Source organism: Chlamydotis macqueenii, chromosome 6 (assembly GCF_036417535.1).
Source record: "Chlamydotis macqueenii isolate bChlMac1 chromosome 6, bChlMac1.mat, whole genome shotgun sequence".
In the NCBI taxonomy this organism is placed as follows: Eukaryota; Metazoa; Chordata; class Aves; order Otidiformes; family Otididae; genus Chlamydotis; species Chlamydotis macqueenii.
In genome coordinates this window covers 21043749-21061309 of record NC_141561.1, presented here as the reverse complement: position 1 = coordinate 21061309, position 17561 = coordinate 21043749, and the positions used below count along the sequence as shown (strand labels likewise).

General features: G+C 39.2%; 1 protein-coding gene across 2 annotated transcripts in view; it reads left to right on the top strand.

The window, feature by feature from the left end:
• STK39 (serine/threonine kinase 39) overlaps positions 1-17561 on the top strand; it is a 101301-nt gene that overhangs the window by 9484 nt on the left and 74256 nt on the right. Inside the window, exons 2-4 of one of the 2 annotated variants that reach the window (XM_086750865.1) lie at positions 11952-12064; positions 12891-13082; positions 16489-16597. In XM_086750865.1, the coding sequence (XP_086606991.1) occupies positions 11952-12064; positions 12891-13082; positions 16489-16597 (414 nt within the window). The remainder of the gene's footprint in view (positions 1-11951; positions 12065-12890; positions 13083-16488; positions 16598-17561) is intronic. The other variant, XM_086750864.1, reaches the window with a different exon arrangement.

Genomic DNA, 17561 nt, shown 5'->3' with positions numbered 1-17561 from the left:
TACATGATGGGAGGGAATGAAGAAGACAGAGCCAGACTCTTCTCAGTAGTGCCCACAGACAGTTCAAAAGGCAATGGGCGCAAACTAAAACTGATGAATCTCAGTCTTAACACAAGAAAACTTTTACTATGAGGGTGATCAAACACTAGAACAGGTTACCTGGGCAGGCTGTGGAGTCTCCGTCTGTGGAGATACTCAAAGCCTGGCTGGGCAACCTGCTTTAGCTGCCCATGTTGGAGCAGGGGGATTGGACAAGATGATCTCTAGGGGACACTTTCAACCTAAATGATTCTGTGATTCCATGGTTTGAAACAATTTTTGGTGGTATCTTTGTCTGAAACAGCATAAAAATACTTGACTCAGGCTTTATTCTTCTTAAATCTAGGAAGCAACTCTGACAAAATTGTTCTGGCTAACAGAAAAGCAAATTTTGAGAATATTTGTGTATTACAAATTTGCTTCACGTTGGACTTTCATTTTTCTCTTAGTTCTGTCTACATCTGTGAGTTTCTGGTGAAGTGGGAGCAGATAAGGGAAGTGAATCCATTTATGTAGAGGCCTCTACAATGTACTTGGGTTTGGAGTTTTACTTCGAACAAGATGTAGGTTGGTTCCTTGGACCAAACATCTTAGCTGCCTTTGTTTTTTGAAAATATCCAATCTGAACCATTGCATCTTGCAGGGTTAGAGCATGTTTCTGCTGAAGCAGAACTTCCAGTTCAGGTTCCTCCAAAAGGAATTTACTTTGCACACACAAGACCCGCTCTGCAAAGCAAAGTGAAGCTCTGTGAGGAAGATCAAGGAGAGGGTATTCGCTTCAAAACTGCCCTGTTTGCTCAAAATGCAGATGTCCAGGTAACCAAGTAGTACTAAGCGCAGGTGCTCTTTTTTAAATTTCCCTCTGACTTCAATTGCTTTATCCTCTCAGATATTTCTTTTCCTACTCTCTTGGAATTTTTGATTTCTCTTGTGTCTGGTGGGAGGCTTTGCCCTTGAGTAAGAACTGCACCCTGATACATGGATTTCTAAATTGCATTCTTGGTCTTTTTAATACTTGAAGTATTACTGTTGAGGTTTTCTTGTGAAACTCTTGTGTTGACTGTTCACTCTAGGATAAAACTCTAGACCTTTGAAATAACAAATTTGGATACAAGCTTTTTAAGGGAAGAATGATGTCAGCTTTCCCTTTCTCTTCTAGATAAGCTTCTTTGGTTTAAATTGAGATTTATTACCTGATGTTCTTTTGTTGTGCCACTGACTGATAAGGAAGTTTATTTTATCAGCTTTTCAAATGAATGTAGGAAGAAAGCTGCTTTTTGTGGTTCATGTGTTTGAGTGAAGTGTTTATGCTTTTGCAGATCAATGAAGGAAAAAAGAAATGCCCCTCCTGGAGGGCTAATTAGGTAGAGGAGGATCTCTGAGATTTCTTGTAGAAGTCTCCTCTTCTACAAAAGCCCTGGAGATTTTGCTTTTTCTTTTTGATAACAGATAATTTGAATTCGTTGATTTTTTATTTTTTTTTTAAGAAGGTGTTTAAAAAAGTGTATTTTAAGCAATGATGTGAAAAATACACTTTTGGAGTAACCTAGTAAGAACAAATTTATTATTCTCCTAACATGTGAGCAGAATTCCCTTAGTTTAATCAAACTGTGCAAAACAGAAACTGTCAAGCCCTCTCACACATATTTTAAGGTTTTTTTTTTTTTCCTGTGTAATACTGTATGAATGACGAGAAAATTTTAAATTGAAAAAAAAAAGTGAGACCTGTTAGGTCATTGATGTAGTCTTTGACCTAACTACAGCATATTAAGTTGGCAAGAAATAATCTCTGTTTTACACAGATGTTCTTTTGTGTGGCTTTCAGTTCTGTGAATTTGATTGCAAGTTTTTGGTACAACTGTAAGTAAAAAATAAAAAAAAAAACAAACAACCTGAATAAGGAGGTTTATGTTATTACCTGAAAATCTGACCTACATTGTGAGGATGAATGCATAACAACTCAACAGAAAAAATCCATTTTAGTGTTTGTAATAAATCCTTAAACCAAGTCATATCCTTCACTTCAACTCTTTTTCATGCCTTGTGTTTGGAAAAGGCAGGATGAATAGGGATTTGTTGGATTCATTCACGCTGAGTACAGTACCTCCACATTTCTCCGTATCACACGATGGGCACAGCGTGATTGTACAACAGGAGCTGGCTCCTGCCTGCGTTGTGCCAGCTGGGCGGCTGTGCAGCACAGCTGTGCTGCTGACAAGAGCAGCAGAAGCATGGGTGAAGAAGCCTACTGCAAGTTCTTTGGCTCCTGCTTTTTCTGTTGCCTTTTCCCTAACAAATTTGCAGTGTGAGTGAAGTTGGATTCTTTTTCATTTTGCAGGAAGCCAGTGCAGATCTTATTACAAAACTAATGTTAACTGGAGAAGGGCTCGAGTGCCCCAGAGCTTTTCTTCCATCTCTTCTCTCTTGTGAGCTAGTTCAACAGATAATAATACCTCTTACATATATGCCGTTATTACCTGTGGCTCAGTTCTTTGTTTTAGTCTTCTCAACAGTCCTTTCAGAGAACCTTTAAAGATGATCCATGCTCCTGCCTGCGTATTCTTTTACATAATCTAACCTAATGACAACTGAACAGAATAGATCTTCGCTTTTTTACCTGAGGTGCTGGGCTCAAATGAAGTGATTTATTTTTCATCATGCCCGAAGAGAAACATTCCTTGAAATTGCTTTAAGTAATGGACTGTTATGTGTAATGGTACTCATTGTTCAATGGCACATGTATCTTCTAGACCATAAGTTTGATGAATTCACAAGTTGCCTTTATATACTAACATGAAAGTAGAGGCACTTTAGGTGTTTCTTAGGTGAGTACAGCTAAGTAACCTCTTTGCTCTCTAACTTGATACATGCTATTTCTTGATGTTCTGCAACTTGGGTAAATTACAGTAAAATTAATACTGAAATGGAGTATCATTTATTTTACTCTTGCTCATAGCGCCTTGTTTCAGTTTTTTTTTTTTTTTTTTTTTTAGCAACAGCAGCTCATATGGGGGGTAATGTAATTGAGAAGAGAGATCGTTCCAGATACAGAACTTGACTTTTCACTGATAAGTTCAGTTTAATACTATTTAGTTCATTAAGCTCTTAAAATGCAGTACTTTATATTACTTCATAATCACAACCTTGGAAAAATGACAGTGAAGGGAGTGTAAGTGGATGAGGTGTAAAGTGATATAAGACACCTGAAGCAGACCTGAAAGCCATGGGAGTTGTGCGGAAAATGTAAGTTCTGCAGACTGAAACAGAGATACTTTGTGTTTCACATTTGATGCCCAGTCAAATTGATACATTGTAGGTTTTAAGCAGCATATTTAATGAAAAGTGTGGTGTGTTTTGGGGTCAGAACTGAATGTTTGTTGCTTATTTTGTTTTAGGTTCCGCTGTATTTATTAAGTTGTCTCTGTGTGTTGGTTGTTACTCCCCATACCCTTCTTTTTTTAGCACACGTGAGCAGGATAATTTTGTGGTGTGTGAGAAGTAAATTCTGCACCAGAGAATAACATCTATTTACTCCCAAGAATCTGTTGATCAAGCTTACTGGTTGCCACCTAACACTAAGGGTACAGGGAGGTTCACACTAAGGGTACAGGCAGGTTCTTTTAGAGATCGTTGGCAGAATGATGATGGCACTAAAACATAGTTACAATTAAAGCTTTCTTTTCTTAACAAGATCTTACGATTCATATAGCATAGAATTTATGATTAGAATGGCACAGGATTTCTACAAGCAGAATTAGTACAGTACAATTTATAAGTAGTGTAATACAAAATTTATAATACAGCTTAACTTATGATTTCTAATCATCTAGATCCTAAATTAATTTACGATTTCTAATCACCTAAGTAGTATAGAATTGATAATACAACTTAACTTATTATTTCTAATCACCTGGACCCTCTGCTAGTCAGGTCAAATCTTAGTACATGGTTTAGTCTATCAATATAACAATCATAATTACTTGCTGTGGTACTGACATTTCCTTGATGTAGGTTGCTAATGAATGGGAAGATGCTCTCATACCAGATCTGGAGATGTAGCAGGCTACCTGTGAGCCCCACAACCAGCCATGTAAGAGGACTTGAGACCATGGAGATAGTTTTGGTGATGACACACACAGATGGCCGTTAAACTGCCTGGATGTTTGGCATCACTTCACTTTCCTTTGCAACACATCTATACCTTTCTTTCAGTGTCAAGTACCAAGGTGTGTTTGGAGTATGTGTAGCTTCCTATTCAAAGAAGGGCAAAAGAAGCATTGTGGTTACTGTCTATTTCTGATGCACTTCTAAAAGTTGATCATTGACTTTGTTAGCACCTTATCTTACCCAAAAGACTTGAATTCCTTTGTACTTATCTTCTTTAAAAAAGGGCAGGAACATATTTTTGTTGTGTGCCTTACCTTATTTTTGTGACTGATAGGGCTAAAAGTGTTCCAGTGTTGAAATGTGTGGCTGTCAGGTAGGTTGCTAATCTTAACAAACATGGAGGCTATATTTTTTGGTGGTTCATTTATTTTACTTGCTTCAATAGAGTTGCACTAAATAAAGCCTCTCTGACAAGAAAAAAAAAAAATCACTCAGACTGGAGTTTTAACATCAGCAGTTGTCAGTCTCTGTTGGGAGAGCTAGGATGGAAACAAAGGGAGGGGGCAGCTGTGAGGTGGAAGGAGGTAGTGAGCATAATCTGTTTTTCTTTCCTCCCTTTCCAAAGTGTGTGCTTATTGCCAGGTTTACTTGAATGCCCCAAGTTAATAGTCATCCTTGGACTTCCAGGCTGATCTTAGTGCGTTGATGGTGCTGTACCAAGCTGACAAGTGCTGAGCTCTTTGTGGCCCTAGGCAGAAGTCTCCTTACCAAGAAAGTGCCTGAAAGCAAAAAGCCATCACTTAGGCCAAGACTTTATTTCAAAGCTGAACACAATTTTTTTTTTTCCCCCATTAAATAAACCTATGTCTAATCTAAATGTATCTAGTTTCACTTTCTAGCCACAGATTGCTTTAATGCCTTTGCCAGTCAGAGTAGAGCTCTTTTTAAAAATTCTTTTAAGCATGACTGGTAGTGATAGCTGATAGTTTTTCAGACGAGACAGACATTTCAGAAGAGTTCCTCAACATAGTGTGTCTGGACTCACTGACGGAGGGAAGGAAGAATTTTACATTTTCCAGATCATCGGTATAGGGTCTCCACTTTCTTGTACAGTATTGATTTGTCTTATTTCCTGAATAATTAGTTTGTGATAGATAGTTATTTGCTGTACTCTGATACTAGAAACCTCTGTGTTCAAGAAGGTACATTCCTGTTTTCATGTCCTTTTGGCAGAATAATTTCTTTATTCTGTTCTGCAGATTTGACAGGGAGGAACTTGTAGCATAGTACTACATAGCAAACCTCAAAGTATTTCCTATAGTTTAGGCAAAATATCTGATAGAACCAGTCCTTTTACTATTTTAGTGAGGGTGGAGGGAAATAAAGAGAATACTTGAAAATGCCTAGTCATTCCCTCCTGCCCCTCCTGCCACTGTTTTTCTTGTATGTAGGATTTTATTGCTGATTGTGAAGGTAGTCCTCAGAGACTTGTGTAAGCTACTCTCCCACGAAAAGGTAAATACAACAGTTGAATAACCCAGTGATTCTATAGATGTAATGGAATGGTGATGTTTTAAAATGTCCAACTGCAGAATAAATTCATTTTTGTAGCTCCATGAAGAATTAGTGAGATTAGTTGTTGAATGATGAAAATGCGGAAGCAGCAGTTCTATGTATGGGCATAGATTTCATAGAACACGTAGTGTATTTTAAGTGAATTATGTCATAATTCTAATGGCTAGGATAAACAAACTAGTATCCAAGTGAGTTAGAAGGAGAGAGATTTGATCACAGCATGAATTAAGAACACAAAGTGGTCAGGAATTGTTAGTAAATTGTATTTACATGGTTATCCTGAAGTTCTTAAGAACACAAACATTTATGTTGTGTGAAGATGGAGAGAGAACTCATGAGTTCTGGGGCTGGTGGCCTTCTATGACGGGGTGACGGCATCGGTGGACAAGGGATGAGCAACTGACATCATCTACCTGGACTTATGCAAAGTTTTGACACTGTCCCGCACGACATCCTTCTCTCTAAACTAGAGAGACATGGGTTTGATGAACGGACCACTCGGTGGATAAGGAGTTGGCTGGATGGCCGCACTCAGAGAGTGGTGGTTAATGGCTCAATGTCCATGTGGAGACCGGTCACGAGTGGCGTCCCTCAGGGGTCCATGCTGGGCCCAGCCCTGTTCAACATCTTTGTCGGCAACATGGACAGTGGGATAGAGTGCACCCTCAGCAAGTTCGCCGATGACACCAAGTAGTGTGGTGCCGTCGACACACTGGAAGGGAGGGATGCCATCCAGAGGGACCTTGACAGGCTGGAGAGGTGGGCCCGTGCCAACCTCATGAAGTTCAACCAGGCCAAGTGCAAGGTCCTGCACCTGGGTCATGGCAATCCCAGGCACAAATACAGGCTGGGCGGGGAATGGATTGAGAGCAGCCCTGAGGAGAAGGACTTGGGAGTGCTGGTGGATGAGAAGCTTAACATGAGTAGGCAATGCGCCCTTGCGCCCCAGAAGGCCAACTGCATCCTGGGCTGCATCAAGAGGAGCATGGCCAGCAGGTCGAGGGAGGTGATTCTGCCCCTCTACTCTGCCCTGGTGAGACCCCACCTGGAGTACTGTGTCCAGTTCTGGAGCCCCCAACACAAGAAGGACTTGGCCAGTTGGAGAAGGTCCAGAGGAGGGCCACAAAGATGATCAAAGGGCTGGAGCACCTCTCTTATGAGGACAGGCTGAGAGAGTTGGGGCTGTTCAGCCTGGAGAAGAGGAGGCTCTGGGGAGACCTGATGGCGGTCTTCCAGTACCTCAAGGGGGCCTACAAGAAAGATGGGGATAGGCTGTTCAGTAGGGCCTGTTGCAATAGGACAAGAAGTAATGGTTTTAAAATAGTGGGGAGTAGATTCAGATTGGAAATTAGGAAAAAATTTTTTACGATGCGAGTTATAGAACACTGGAACAGGTTGCCCAGAAAGGTGGTGAATGCCCCATCCCTGGAAACGTTCAAGGCCAGGCTGGATGAGGCTCTGAGCAACCTGATCTAGTTGGGGATGTCCCTGCTCCTTGCAGGGGGGTTGGACTAGATGACCTTTGAAGGTCCCTTCCAACTCTAACCATTCTATGAGTTCATTTTCTGTGAAGAAGTTAAGTTTCAGAAAGTTTGAGTTTAGTGTGGTGATCTCAATGAGTTTTAATGAACTGATTTGTAACTTATTTTTAATCAGTGGAAGTAATATGAAAGAAAATGAGTAATACTGAAAGATCTCTAGAGTATTGTGGGGTAAAAGCTAGAAACGGAAAGAAATTAAAGGATCTTTGTTCTCTGTTTCTTAACCAAAAGTATTGTTTTGCTACCAACAGGACTGATTCTTTTGAGACTGAAGAAACCAGTTCTGCACAATGCTGTCATGGAATATGTTGAAGTACTGATCAGTTCATAACACATACATAGTAATGCTGAAAATATACTACACAAAATTGCATGCAATATACAACATAGCTTTAAAAGCTTGTCTGTGAGCACCAATGTTTTGCGTGTTACATGAAAAAACCTCACATGTTTTTATGAGTAGAAACCTAAGCTAAATTGCATTTGTGCAGGCGTGGTTTGTGTGTACAAGTGCATTCTGCTATATGCAAAAGGAATGCTGCAGTGACATGGCGTATGAGCTGCTTTAAGAATTACCTAGGGGACTCAGTTCTTCACAACTGGACTGTCTGAAAAATTAAATCAAAATACTTTCATAGCTGCTTCATCCATTTTTGTAGATTTTATTCTGTTTAGTATTGCATTCTTTCACAGACAGTTACAACTTAGCTTTGAATTTGAGGCTGACTTAAAATTTGTGTGCACTAATCAGCCACATTTAATAGGAGATTTCTGTACGTTGAGGGAGCAGCAGAGGTCTGTAAAGATGCAGATGGTACAGTTTGGTATTTAAGACTTTGCATAGATTCTGAGTTAAGGTATTTAGTGTTCTTCAATTATGGCTGCTGTCTAACCCTTCAGATACCTAGTCAAAAAGAAAACTTACCATTACCAGCAAGTGACATCCTCTTCAGAGATTAGATAGAAGAAAACTTCTCTCTTAGAGAGAGAAAAAAATACCTTTATGTCAGATTTAGAACAACTTGAAGGAACTTAGTGAAGCTTAAGTCCTGGATGAGTATTTGTGGTTTTGAGGTTTTTTTCTGTGAAGCATATGCAAAGTGGAATGCAGAAAACTGCTTTTAGGTTATCGCTTTTCAGAAGAAATTAAGTGTGGCCATATGTAGTAGCTATTGAGAAGGTTTCCATTGCATGAACTCAAATAGTTAAAAGCATTTCTGACAGCTCTGCTGCAGTGAGGGCAGGATGGTAGGGAGTGTGCATGGTTCACAGCATGAAGGAACAGGTTGGCTGTAAGGGCATGCTTACACTAGAGAGAAGGATGGCAGAAATAAATGAGAGGACAAGATTAAACTCTCTGACTTGATGCCTAATGTGAAATGGGAGTAGTAGGCATCTTGGTGTGGACTGAAATTGTGTTATTTCGCTGCTAACCTTTGAAATTGGCAAAGAGAACTCGTCTGTAGCAGAAGAACGACTTTTCCAGTAGTGGAAAAACCCAATCGTTCTTACAAAGCTGGTTTTTTGAATCTTGCACTGCTAATCCTTTGTTTTGTTCTTCTGCAGGAGACAGCTGGATGTAAAGGCTTCCTGTTTTATACACCCTGAACTGTCGTTATACTAGATGGGTTTTCTAAATAGGAACTGGATGCTAAAAGCAATCTGTGCTTTACTTGTGGTGTGGTTAGTATGTTCTCTGCTGTGAGGGTTAGGTTTTGGAGGACTCATAAGGTTCAGCATACCTGAAGAAGTCGTGTCTTCTGACAAGGAATGATTGACTGTAATCTATTCTATGCAATTATTTCCTGTGATCCTAATTTGTTATGCTAAATAGTTGTGACAGTTTTGTTTCACTGTGTGATAGTGCATTACTCATGTAGTCTGTTGTCTCTCAACTGAAATGGTTATCTGGGTAGTCCTGTTTATAACAGTTACTCTTGTGGAACACTTCACATTTCTTCTTGTTAGAAGACTCGAGAAGGGCATCTCTGTATTGACACAAAAGGAGTCTTCTGACCAGATCGGGAAGCTGCACGTTTTCCTTGTCTTTATCCTCAGTTGTTCACCTTGTGAGCCAGAGGAGGAGAGGGGAACATCTAAGAGGAAGGAGGCATTTAGCCACTGAGTGCCTGGCTCCTACTTCAGTACTTGAAACTGCTTTTTCAAAGGGGTTTTATATGTAGGTCCCTCTGAGAATGCAGGCTGCACAGACTGCCTTTACTATAAAAATACTGTATTGCATAGAGTATTCAGAAGGCAGGAGAAAGAAGAAACCAAGGTAGATTGACTATTCTAAACATAGAAAGCTTTTTGCATTGTCAGTGCATCATACTCTTGTAGTGAAGAATATCCCACTGCAAATCATCTCTCTCTGAGGAGAAAACACAGAAAATGCACTGAAAGGCTTTTCATATAAATAAACTTCAAACTCTAGTTTATGTCCTGAGATCTCACATCTTGTCCTCTTTCAGTAGGCAAAAGAGGAACAGATCTTCAACTTGTGCATAAGAATAGCTCAGGGTTAATTTTGCAGTCAAGAGGTTTTTTTTTAAATAGTAGTAAGCACATAGTCTTTGGTTTGGGGTCTCACAGAACTTAAGTAAGTGGTATAGTGGGTTGGGGTCAAGGATCTGACAGGACTTTATTTTTGTAATCTGATTTTTCCAAAATGTTTTTAAGTGTTACTTACTGTCATTTTACTTCAAGCTGAGGAATCAGTCAGGATTTCATCCTGGCATTGGCTGAACAATTTTTCTGTGTGCTTTTTCTGTTTGTCCTTTATGTGGCCTTTGTCTATGCCTCTGTTTTGAAAGTGAAGATCTGGTTGTATCAAGTAGATAAAACTATGGGCATAGGTGAAAAAGACATCAAGGAAAATCTTGGTCTTTGTTTCTGTATCTTTAATAGCTAAAAATTTGGTTTCTTCCCCCTGCTTCAACCTGCAGTTGTGTAGCCAAAGTAATGAGAACATTTGTGTCTTGATGTCTACTGAATGAGAACTTCATTAAAATGATGTAGATGAGTCTTATGGGAGCTGAATTGTGCTGACTTAGTGGTTTATTCCTTGGGATGTCTTATTTAATTTTAAAAAATCCCTCTTAATTCTTTTATTACTTACATTATTGGAATTTTAAAAGGCTTTGGTCTGTAAGCAGACAGAATGGAACATGTCAATATTTGTCTGTGACGGCATCCTGCAAAAACACTACTAGTTAGTCGTGTTGAGACTTTTTTTTTTTAAGATGAGCTCAGAATTTTGTAATGAAGTTCATACACTGAGTTAAAAAGCTTTGTGATTTGAGTGAAAAGTCATGTGAACAAACAATACATGAAAATAGCTAAGCAAATAGCAATTAAAACACAGACAATAACTTTCAGTCATGAGATATTGTCGGTGCTGTTTTCAGATGTGCAGAGGAAAAGCTCTCAATTGTTCTTAAGTTGACTGGTAACTGAATCCACATTTGTAGAGCTCGACAACTAAAGGCTTTTTGTTCACAATTTGTATTCCTCTAGGACATGCCAATTACGGAGCATAAATAGAACATAGTGTATGAACAGGCCAATGTAACATGTTGTTCAGTTTGTGACTTACCAGAAATCCATAATTTATATGAAAATATTCAGAATTACAGGTAGAAGCTACTCGTCGAGGGATTTTAGATTTCTGCATGCATAAGCATGATATAATTACTTTGAGGAAGCACACAGTGCTGTATTTGATGTGGCAGCAAGATGTGCAACCCGGGCAAAACTCTTTCTCAATGTTACTTGCAATCATTTCATTAATTTAGTGAGGCAGTACTGACTGGAGCAAAGCCAGTGAGTGCTTGATAAAAGAAGCAACAAGATCTTTTAGTCCTGCTGTTTGCAAATAAAGCATACTAAATAAAATTATTCTAATACTTTCCTCAAAATTTGATCAATTCCATCAAGCTTTGTTATCAGTTGTGTGACCGTATGGGATTTGCACATCAAGTAAGCATGGCTGACTTTCTCTGCTGTGCCATTCAGCTATGTTCAGCATCTTCTTATTGTTGGTGTAATACTTTTGCCTCCCGCGCCCTTTACAAGAATCGATGTGGTTTTTGTAAGATGTTCCCCTAGTCGTTATGAATGAGCAGGATCATAGGTGAAGCTGTAGAAGATTTGACATGTAGAATTTCACTGATATTCCTCTGTTCTTTGCATAGTGGGAACGAAAACCTGGTTCAACAGGGACTGATCTGAAAGAGCAGAAAGAAATGACATTTGATAAAGCACACACTCTCCACCCTCCCGTATTTCAAATTAATGTTTTAAAATGTTGAATTTAATGTTTTAAATTGTGTTAACTGTGTAAGTCATGCTCTTGATTAAAACAGATGTATCCAAAGGTGAAAGTGTAGTGGTTCCCAGACTATATAAAATGCATTTAGATGGTGGGTGTGACTTGATAAATGAGCACATCCTTTTAAGCTGTTGGCTTGGGAATTTTTTGTGGCGTATGGAACACAAACTTTGATGTTTTTCTTCTTCATTTGAGAAGTGTGCACGCTGTCTTGCCAGTGGAAAGGTATGCGTGTGGGGAAGGCACTGGAAAAGGATAAACGGCAGATTTTAAGTTACTTGTCAGCATGGGGTTCTTATGTTGGTCATTGGTTTAAACTGGTTATATTAAGACTGTATTCCTTTTCTGCCCTATTTCAGGTAGTGGTGCTACTGCGGTTGTCCAGGCAGCGCTATGCAAACCCAGACAAGAACGCGTCGCAATAAAGAGGATCAACTTAGAAAAATGCCAAACCAGTATGGATGAGTTACTTGTAAGTAAATCAGAGGGGAACATATTACATGGAGACTATCTTCTGTTTTGATTTTGTATTTTGCTTGGTCCAAGAGTGAGGGTAGAATTTTATGCAGCATGATAATGAAAAAAGGATTTGAAAATAATCTGGAAGAAGTATGCCTTTCCCCTAAAAATATATTCTACTAATGTATATTTTCTAATGCCACAAAAACAAGAAGTGCAAATTTGAATCTTGGAATAACCAACTGTTGAGAACTGTAGGAAGAACCTTACCCCCTGCTTTCTGGAGATTCTATTTTCAATAGATTACTGTTTGGTTGTCTGTCTTTTCTTAATACAGAGGAAAGATAAATTTTCCTTTGATTAAACACTGATTAAAAATATAAATGTAAAATTTTGTATGTCTCCTTAAAATGTCTGAAGTATGAAAATATGGCAAAAACTCGTTGTTGGATCGTTTTGTAATGATAACTTTTGACAGGAAGAGTAGGAATGGCTACACTGCCATCTACACAAGGAAACTCTTGTTAAAGCTAATAACACGCGTTTATCTGATCGGCCATAACAAGCCATTTGAGGAATGCTCTTTGAGTCACTGATTAGAGGAGGAAGGGACCTGTAAGAGGCCCTTTGTAAAAGGGACTGCAAGTGTTTTCCTCTGCACTGGTTATGACAATCCAGACAGAGTCGCAAAAAACTGTTGAAAACCAAAACCTGTTGCTTTCTAATGCTCCTAATCAGGCACTTTTAAGACTAATGCATATTTGTATATAGGCAGCATAATGAGAGTTGAAGGACACCAAACCATTCTAAAAGTGAGAACACTCTCTTCTGTTCCACAGGTTATACTACTGCCTAGAGACTGTGAGCTTTTTCTAATGCAGAAATTCCTGCCTCTGAAGGAAATGGTCTCCTCAGCAGGGAATTGCCAGTGCAAAAGATATCTTGAATTTGATACAGAGGGTATGGTCCGTCCAGTTTCTTCAGATAAAATGGCTTGTTTACAGTGGAGGACCCAAAATGCGCTTCCCCTGGTGATTGACGGCATTCGCCTTCAGTTTGTGTAACAGCTTGTATGGGACATTGTTGTGTTTTTTAAGAGGATTGTGGTAGTGGAAGCTACCTCTGAGTTAGTGAGACTTCTCTCAACTAAAAACTCAAAAGATAAATTCTAAACTGTTTAGAAAGAGAACAGCCCAAGGTGAGATGCTGCACATGATGTAGTAACATCTGCAGCCCGTAAAGAACACTTCTATAAAACCAGAAATACTAATCATTGTAATAGGAAATGGTGAAAATTTGATCTTTTTTTAATTAGAATTTGAAGTAATAATGAGAATTAAGAATTAAAAAGTTACAACAAATAAAACCAGACAAAACTGCCAAAAATCTGCAAGAGATATCCAGGTGGTCTAGAGAAATGACTGCCGTTAGCTTGTACAAAGTTACCTTAGCAAGTGCTTTATTATCTTTCCCGCTGACATGTCTCCACTGTCTGCCAAATGAGGCAATAGGTCTTTAATTTTTAGTCTCGTATTGCTTTCTTTTGGTACAAAGGCAGCTGTCCATACCATCTTTTTTATTTTTTTTTTAACATAAGTCAGTTTCTGCTTTTCTGTGTGCGGATTTTGTTTCATTTATTTGTTGATCTGTTTTGATCTGAAAATAAATTCTGACTTTCTAAGTTCCTAGTTAGAAGAGTTAAAAAAAAAAAAAAAAGGTGGGTGGGAGGGGCGTGTATAATTCCTTTTATTTTTGTATGAGCATACATACCCATGCATGCATACACAGACATAATTAATTCTTTTTTTCTTTTTCTTTTTTTCTTTTTTTTCCCCTGGGAGGGGTAGTATACTTACTCGGACTTGGCTGTAATAGATTTTTTTTTTTTTTTTTTTTAAATATAGATGTTATTCTGGAAAAGGGCACTATTAACCTTCAAAACTCTTGTTACAATTGTACTAACATTTTTATTTCTGTTGATAATACTCAAATATTTTTGTCTTTTGGCTTTTTTAAAACTGTTTTTGAGTCTGCTCAGTTTTCAATCACTTCTTTTTCTGATCAAACAATTTCTATTGGCACAGAGATGTTCTAAAACTCTGTCTGCCCTCTGAACATATTGTTTTGTAAAATCCTGCTGCTGAGTGCTTATGGATGGTGTGCAAAGGCACCCTTCACAAATTCTCAGCTGTGTGGCCTTCAGAGATGTGGAAAACGCAGCAAGCCTGGTGCCCACGTAAGCAGATAGGATTTGGGCCAGTGTCAATTAAAATAGAAAGGCAGTGGGGGAGGGAGCTTAAATAATACTAAGGTTACACAAACTGCCAAACTCCTGAAATTCAATACTCTGTTTCCTGCAATGTCCTGTGTTCTCACTATTGTAAGCTGAATGTAACTTAACCCCACGATGCAAGGAAGAAGTTCCTGTCCTTAGTATTGTCCTGACTGGATATCTTCCCCCATCCCCTTACCTCCAGTTTTTTAAAACAAAAGAAAAAAAACCAACCTCAACACTACAAACCAAATAATATTCTACAGAATGGCTTATTTGATGGAAGAGATTGTTGAAACTGTTTGCATTTTTCTCTGGATAACCCTTCGAAGCAGGCTGTCTGGAGGAGCCCCTCGTGTTATGCCCCACCCCTCCAACAGCCGTACCCCGAGTGTCTGTGGAGGGGGCCCCGGGGGAGCACCCACAGAGCTGGCGCACCTGCCTGGTCACTGGGGGCTGGACCCGGCCCTGCGGGTGCTGCAGCTGAGCACCGAAGAGCCGTCTCACAGTTGCTTATTAACCGTGTCACCTGCCTGCCCTTAGGCTGACACACATTTTTGTGCAGCTGCTCAGTGAAACTGGATCAGGAACAACTTGGCCACAAAGAAGTTAGCTTTTAACCTGGACATATTTCCTGATGCAGTGCACAAACCCTTGTGCTAGCACAAGGGAGGGAGAAGCAGAGGGATGAGGGAGAGACTTTAAGTACTGTTACGGCTTTGGTGCTGTCAAACATCTGAAGTGTTGTGAATATGAAGAATGCTCCAGGACGTTCTCCTGGGTGTCCTGCTGCAAGCATTTCCTCTGACAGTATATTTTAAGGGACTCCTTTTCTCTCTCACCTGTTCATGTCATGGGCCTCAGCCAAATAACTAGTTTGTGGAGGCTTACCATTCTATGTGTAATAGGGACTCTCCAGAACTGCAAGTTTGAAATTAGTACTTTCCTGACTAAAACTTAATCCCTTATCTCTCATGGGATGCTTTCTGTTTGTTTACTTTTGTTTTGCAAAGACTCTCTTTGGAAAAAGTCACTAAAGCTGAGGCACAAGGTGCCTTTGGCCGTGGTTACTGTGATAGCTCAATTTTTGCCAACAAGTTGATGCAGGCAGACAAAATATTCAAAGCACCTTTTAAGTTAATGATAGTAAAGGTTACCACAGTCAATTAATTATATTTCTGTACTATTAATGTGTAAAATAGATGAGGTCTGGTTTTGTCCAGTAGTGGCAGGTAGACTTTTTGAGCCATTGTTATATTACCAGCATAGGAAAACAATAAAACAATATGAGAAATGAAATATTAATAAAGAGTGGGAGAGGATGAAGTAGAGTTGTGGGAGCTTTAGTTGGTGTGAGGCCAAACCCTTTGTTACAAAGAAGGCCTAAATGCTCCTACATAAAGGATTGGCAGGATAATGAGAGCTGCTGGAAAGGTGTTACAGAACAATTATGTAGAAGAGTGAATATAAAAAGGACTCTACTTGAGATAACAGATACAAGGCAGTCATTCTTGATGTGTATAGTTGTGGCGTGTCATAGGTGGTGTTACTTGGTAGTGCCATGTTGTGCATCTGTTGGTGACTGTGTGGTCCTCTAGTCAATTGTTTCCTCTGACTTTTGGTCTGTAACATTGCTTTTTCCTCTAGCACTTCTGACTGATTGTGTGGCTCTGGTATCCACCTGTCCATCCCACTGGAGCTGAGCCGGTGGTACTGTGTCCTTTGTCTGGCAGCATCCTTCCTCCTTTCCCATTTGCTCCTGTTCTACTCTCTTCATATCCCTTTTGAACAGGAAAGGCAGTAGGTTTTGATCTTTCCTCCTTGTGTTTTGTTGTCCAGCCTGTACCCACACCTTCAGCTTTTGGAGACTGCTCGTTCTTCCTGGCTCGTTCTGAATTTGAGACTTTAACAGTAATTTCTTTACTGCTCTCAGAAGAAAATTGATGTAGTTATGCCTATATCTCCTGGCCAAACCTCACTCATGTTCTTGCAATAATGTTTTGTCTTGCATGCAGATCTGTAGGTAAATTGAAAGGTTTTGGTGCCTTGATGCGTATTCTATGCATACTTCTGTTATAGTATTTCACTTTTGAAATTAAACTACTTCTCTATACAAGCAGAACCGATAGTTGGCTATGTTATGTTGGGCTTTATATTTCTTACAGAAAGAAATTCAAGCAATGAGTCAATGCAATCACCCCAATGTGGTGACCTATTACACATCTTTTGTGGTGAAGGATGAACTTTGGCTGGTGATGAAGCTTTTAAGTGGGGGTAAGTTGCTGATTTTACTTGTTTAGCTGCAAGGAAGTGGTATGATTTTTTTTCTAATGTGCCTTCTTTGAGTTAATTGTCCTAAACCAAGTAAGGAAGGGGAGAGACTACCTAGAATGAAGCTTGAGACATAGGTCTGTTATAGCAGGAATGCGCAAGCTTAAAAAGTTCGTATGTCTATATTGATAGTACAGGCTAAGAATTACTGAAGTAAAGTCTGTTGATCTAAATACTGGCATTTTTTATTCTGAATCAATATGTTAAAATTCTCTATTAGGGCTGTATAGGGAACACTGATAAGATTTGAGTCACTTCTGTCAGTATGGCCTTTTTAAAAATTTCTCTAGAATCCACACTTTTTCTAAAAGTACATGTATTTCTGATTTCATAATCAGTGTTTTTCATTCCTATTCAAGCAAGATTCTTTCTAGGACAGGCATTATACATGTTGCATCCCTTTTATTGCTTAAACTAACCAAACTCATTACAGTTTTAATGATGATGGTTAATGGTATAAAAATATTATTTGGTTCTGGAAGAGGAAAAAGGGGCTGAACTGAACGTGCTTGTAGCTTAGAAAAGTGAGGCTCCAAAATAAGATGTGGTAGTCCTGGTTGCTACATGATGTTCTTCAAGATTAATCTTGATGGCAGCAGACTACTACATCATGATGCTAGAAAGCAAGGACAGGAAGTGTTCATAGAGTAACACTTGTTATGTCACATTTGGCTGAATTGTTCAGTTCAGTCAAAAGCAAGCATAGACTCTGAGAGAAACCAGTGATTCATGACAGTAGTTTACTGTGAGCTGTTGAAAAATGCTTGGATAAAAAGAAAATGTTGTGATTAGATTCCTTGAAATCTGTAATAACCTGCAATTCAATGTCAAACCGGGAGTCACTAGGAGTGTTGTCATCATTTGTTTGCAGAGAATATCTCCTTCCAGTCTTGCAGCTGCATGTTTA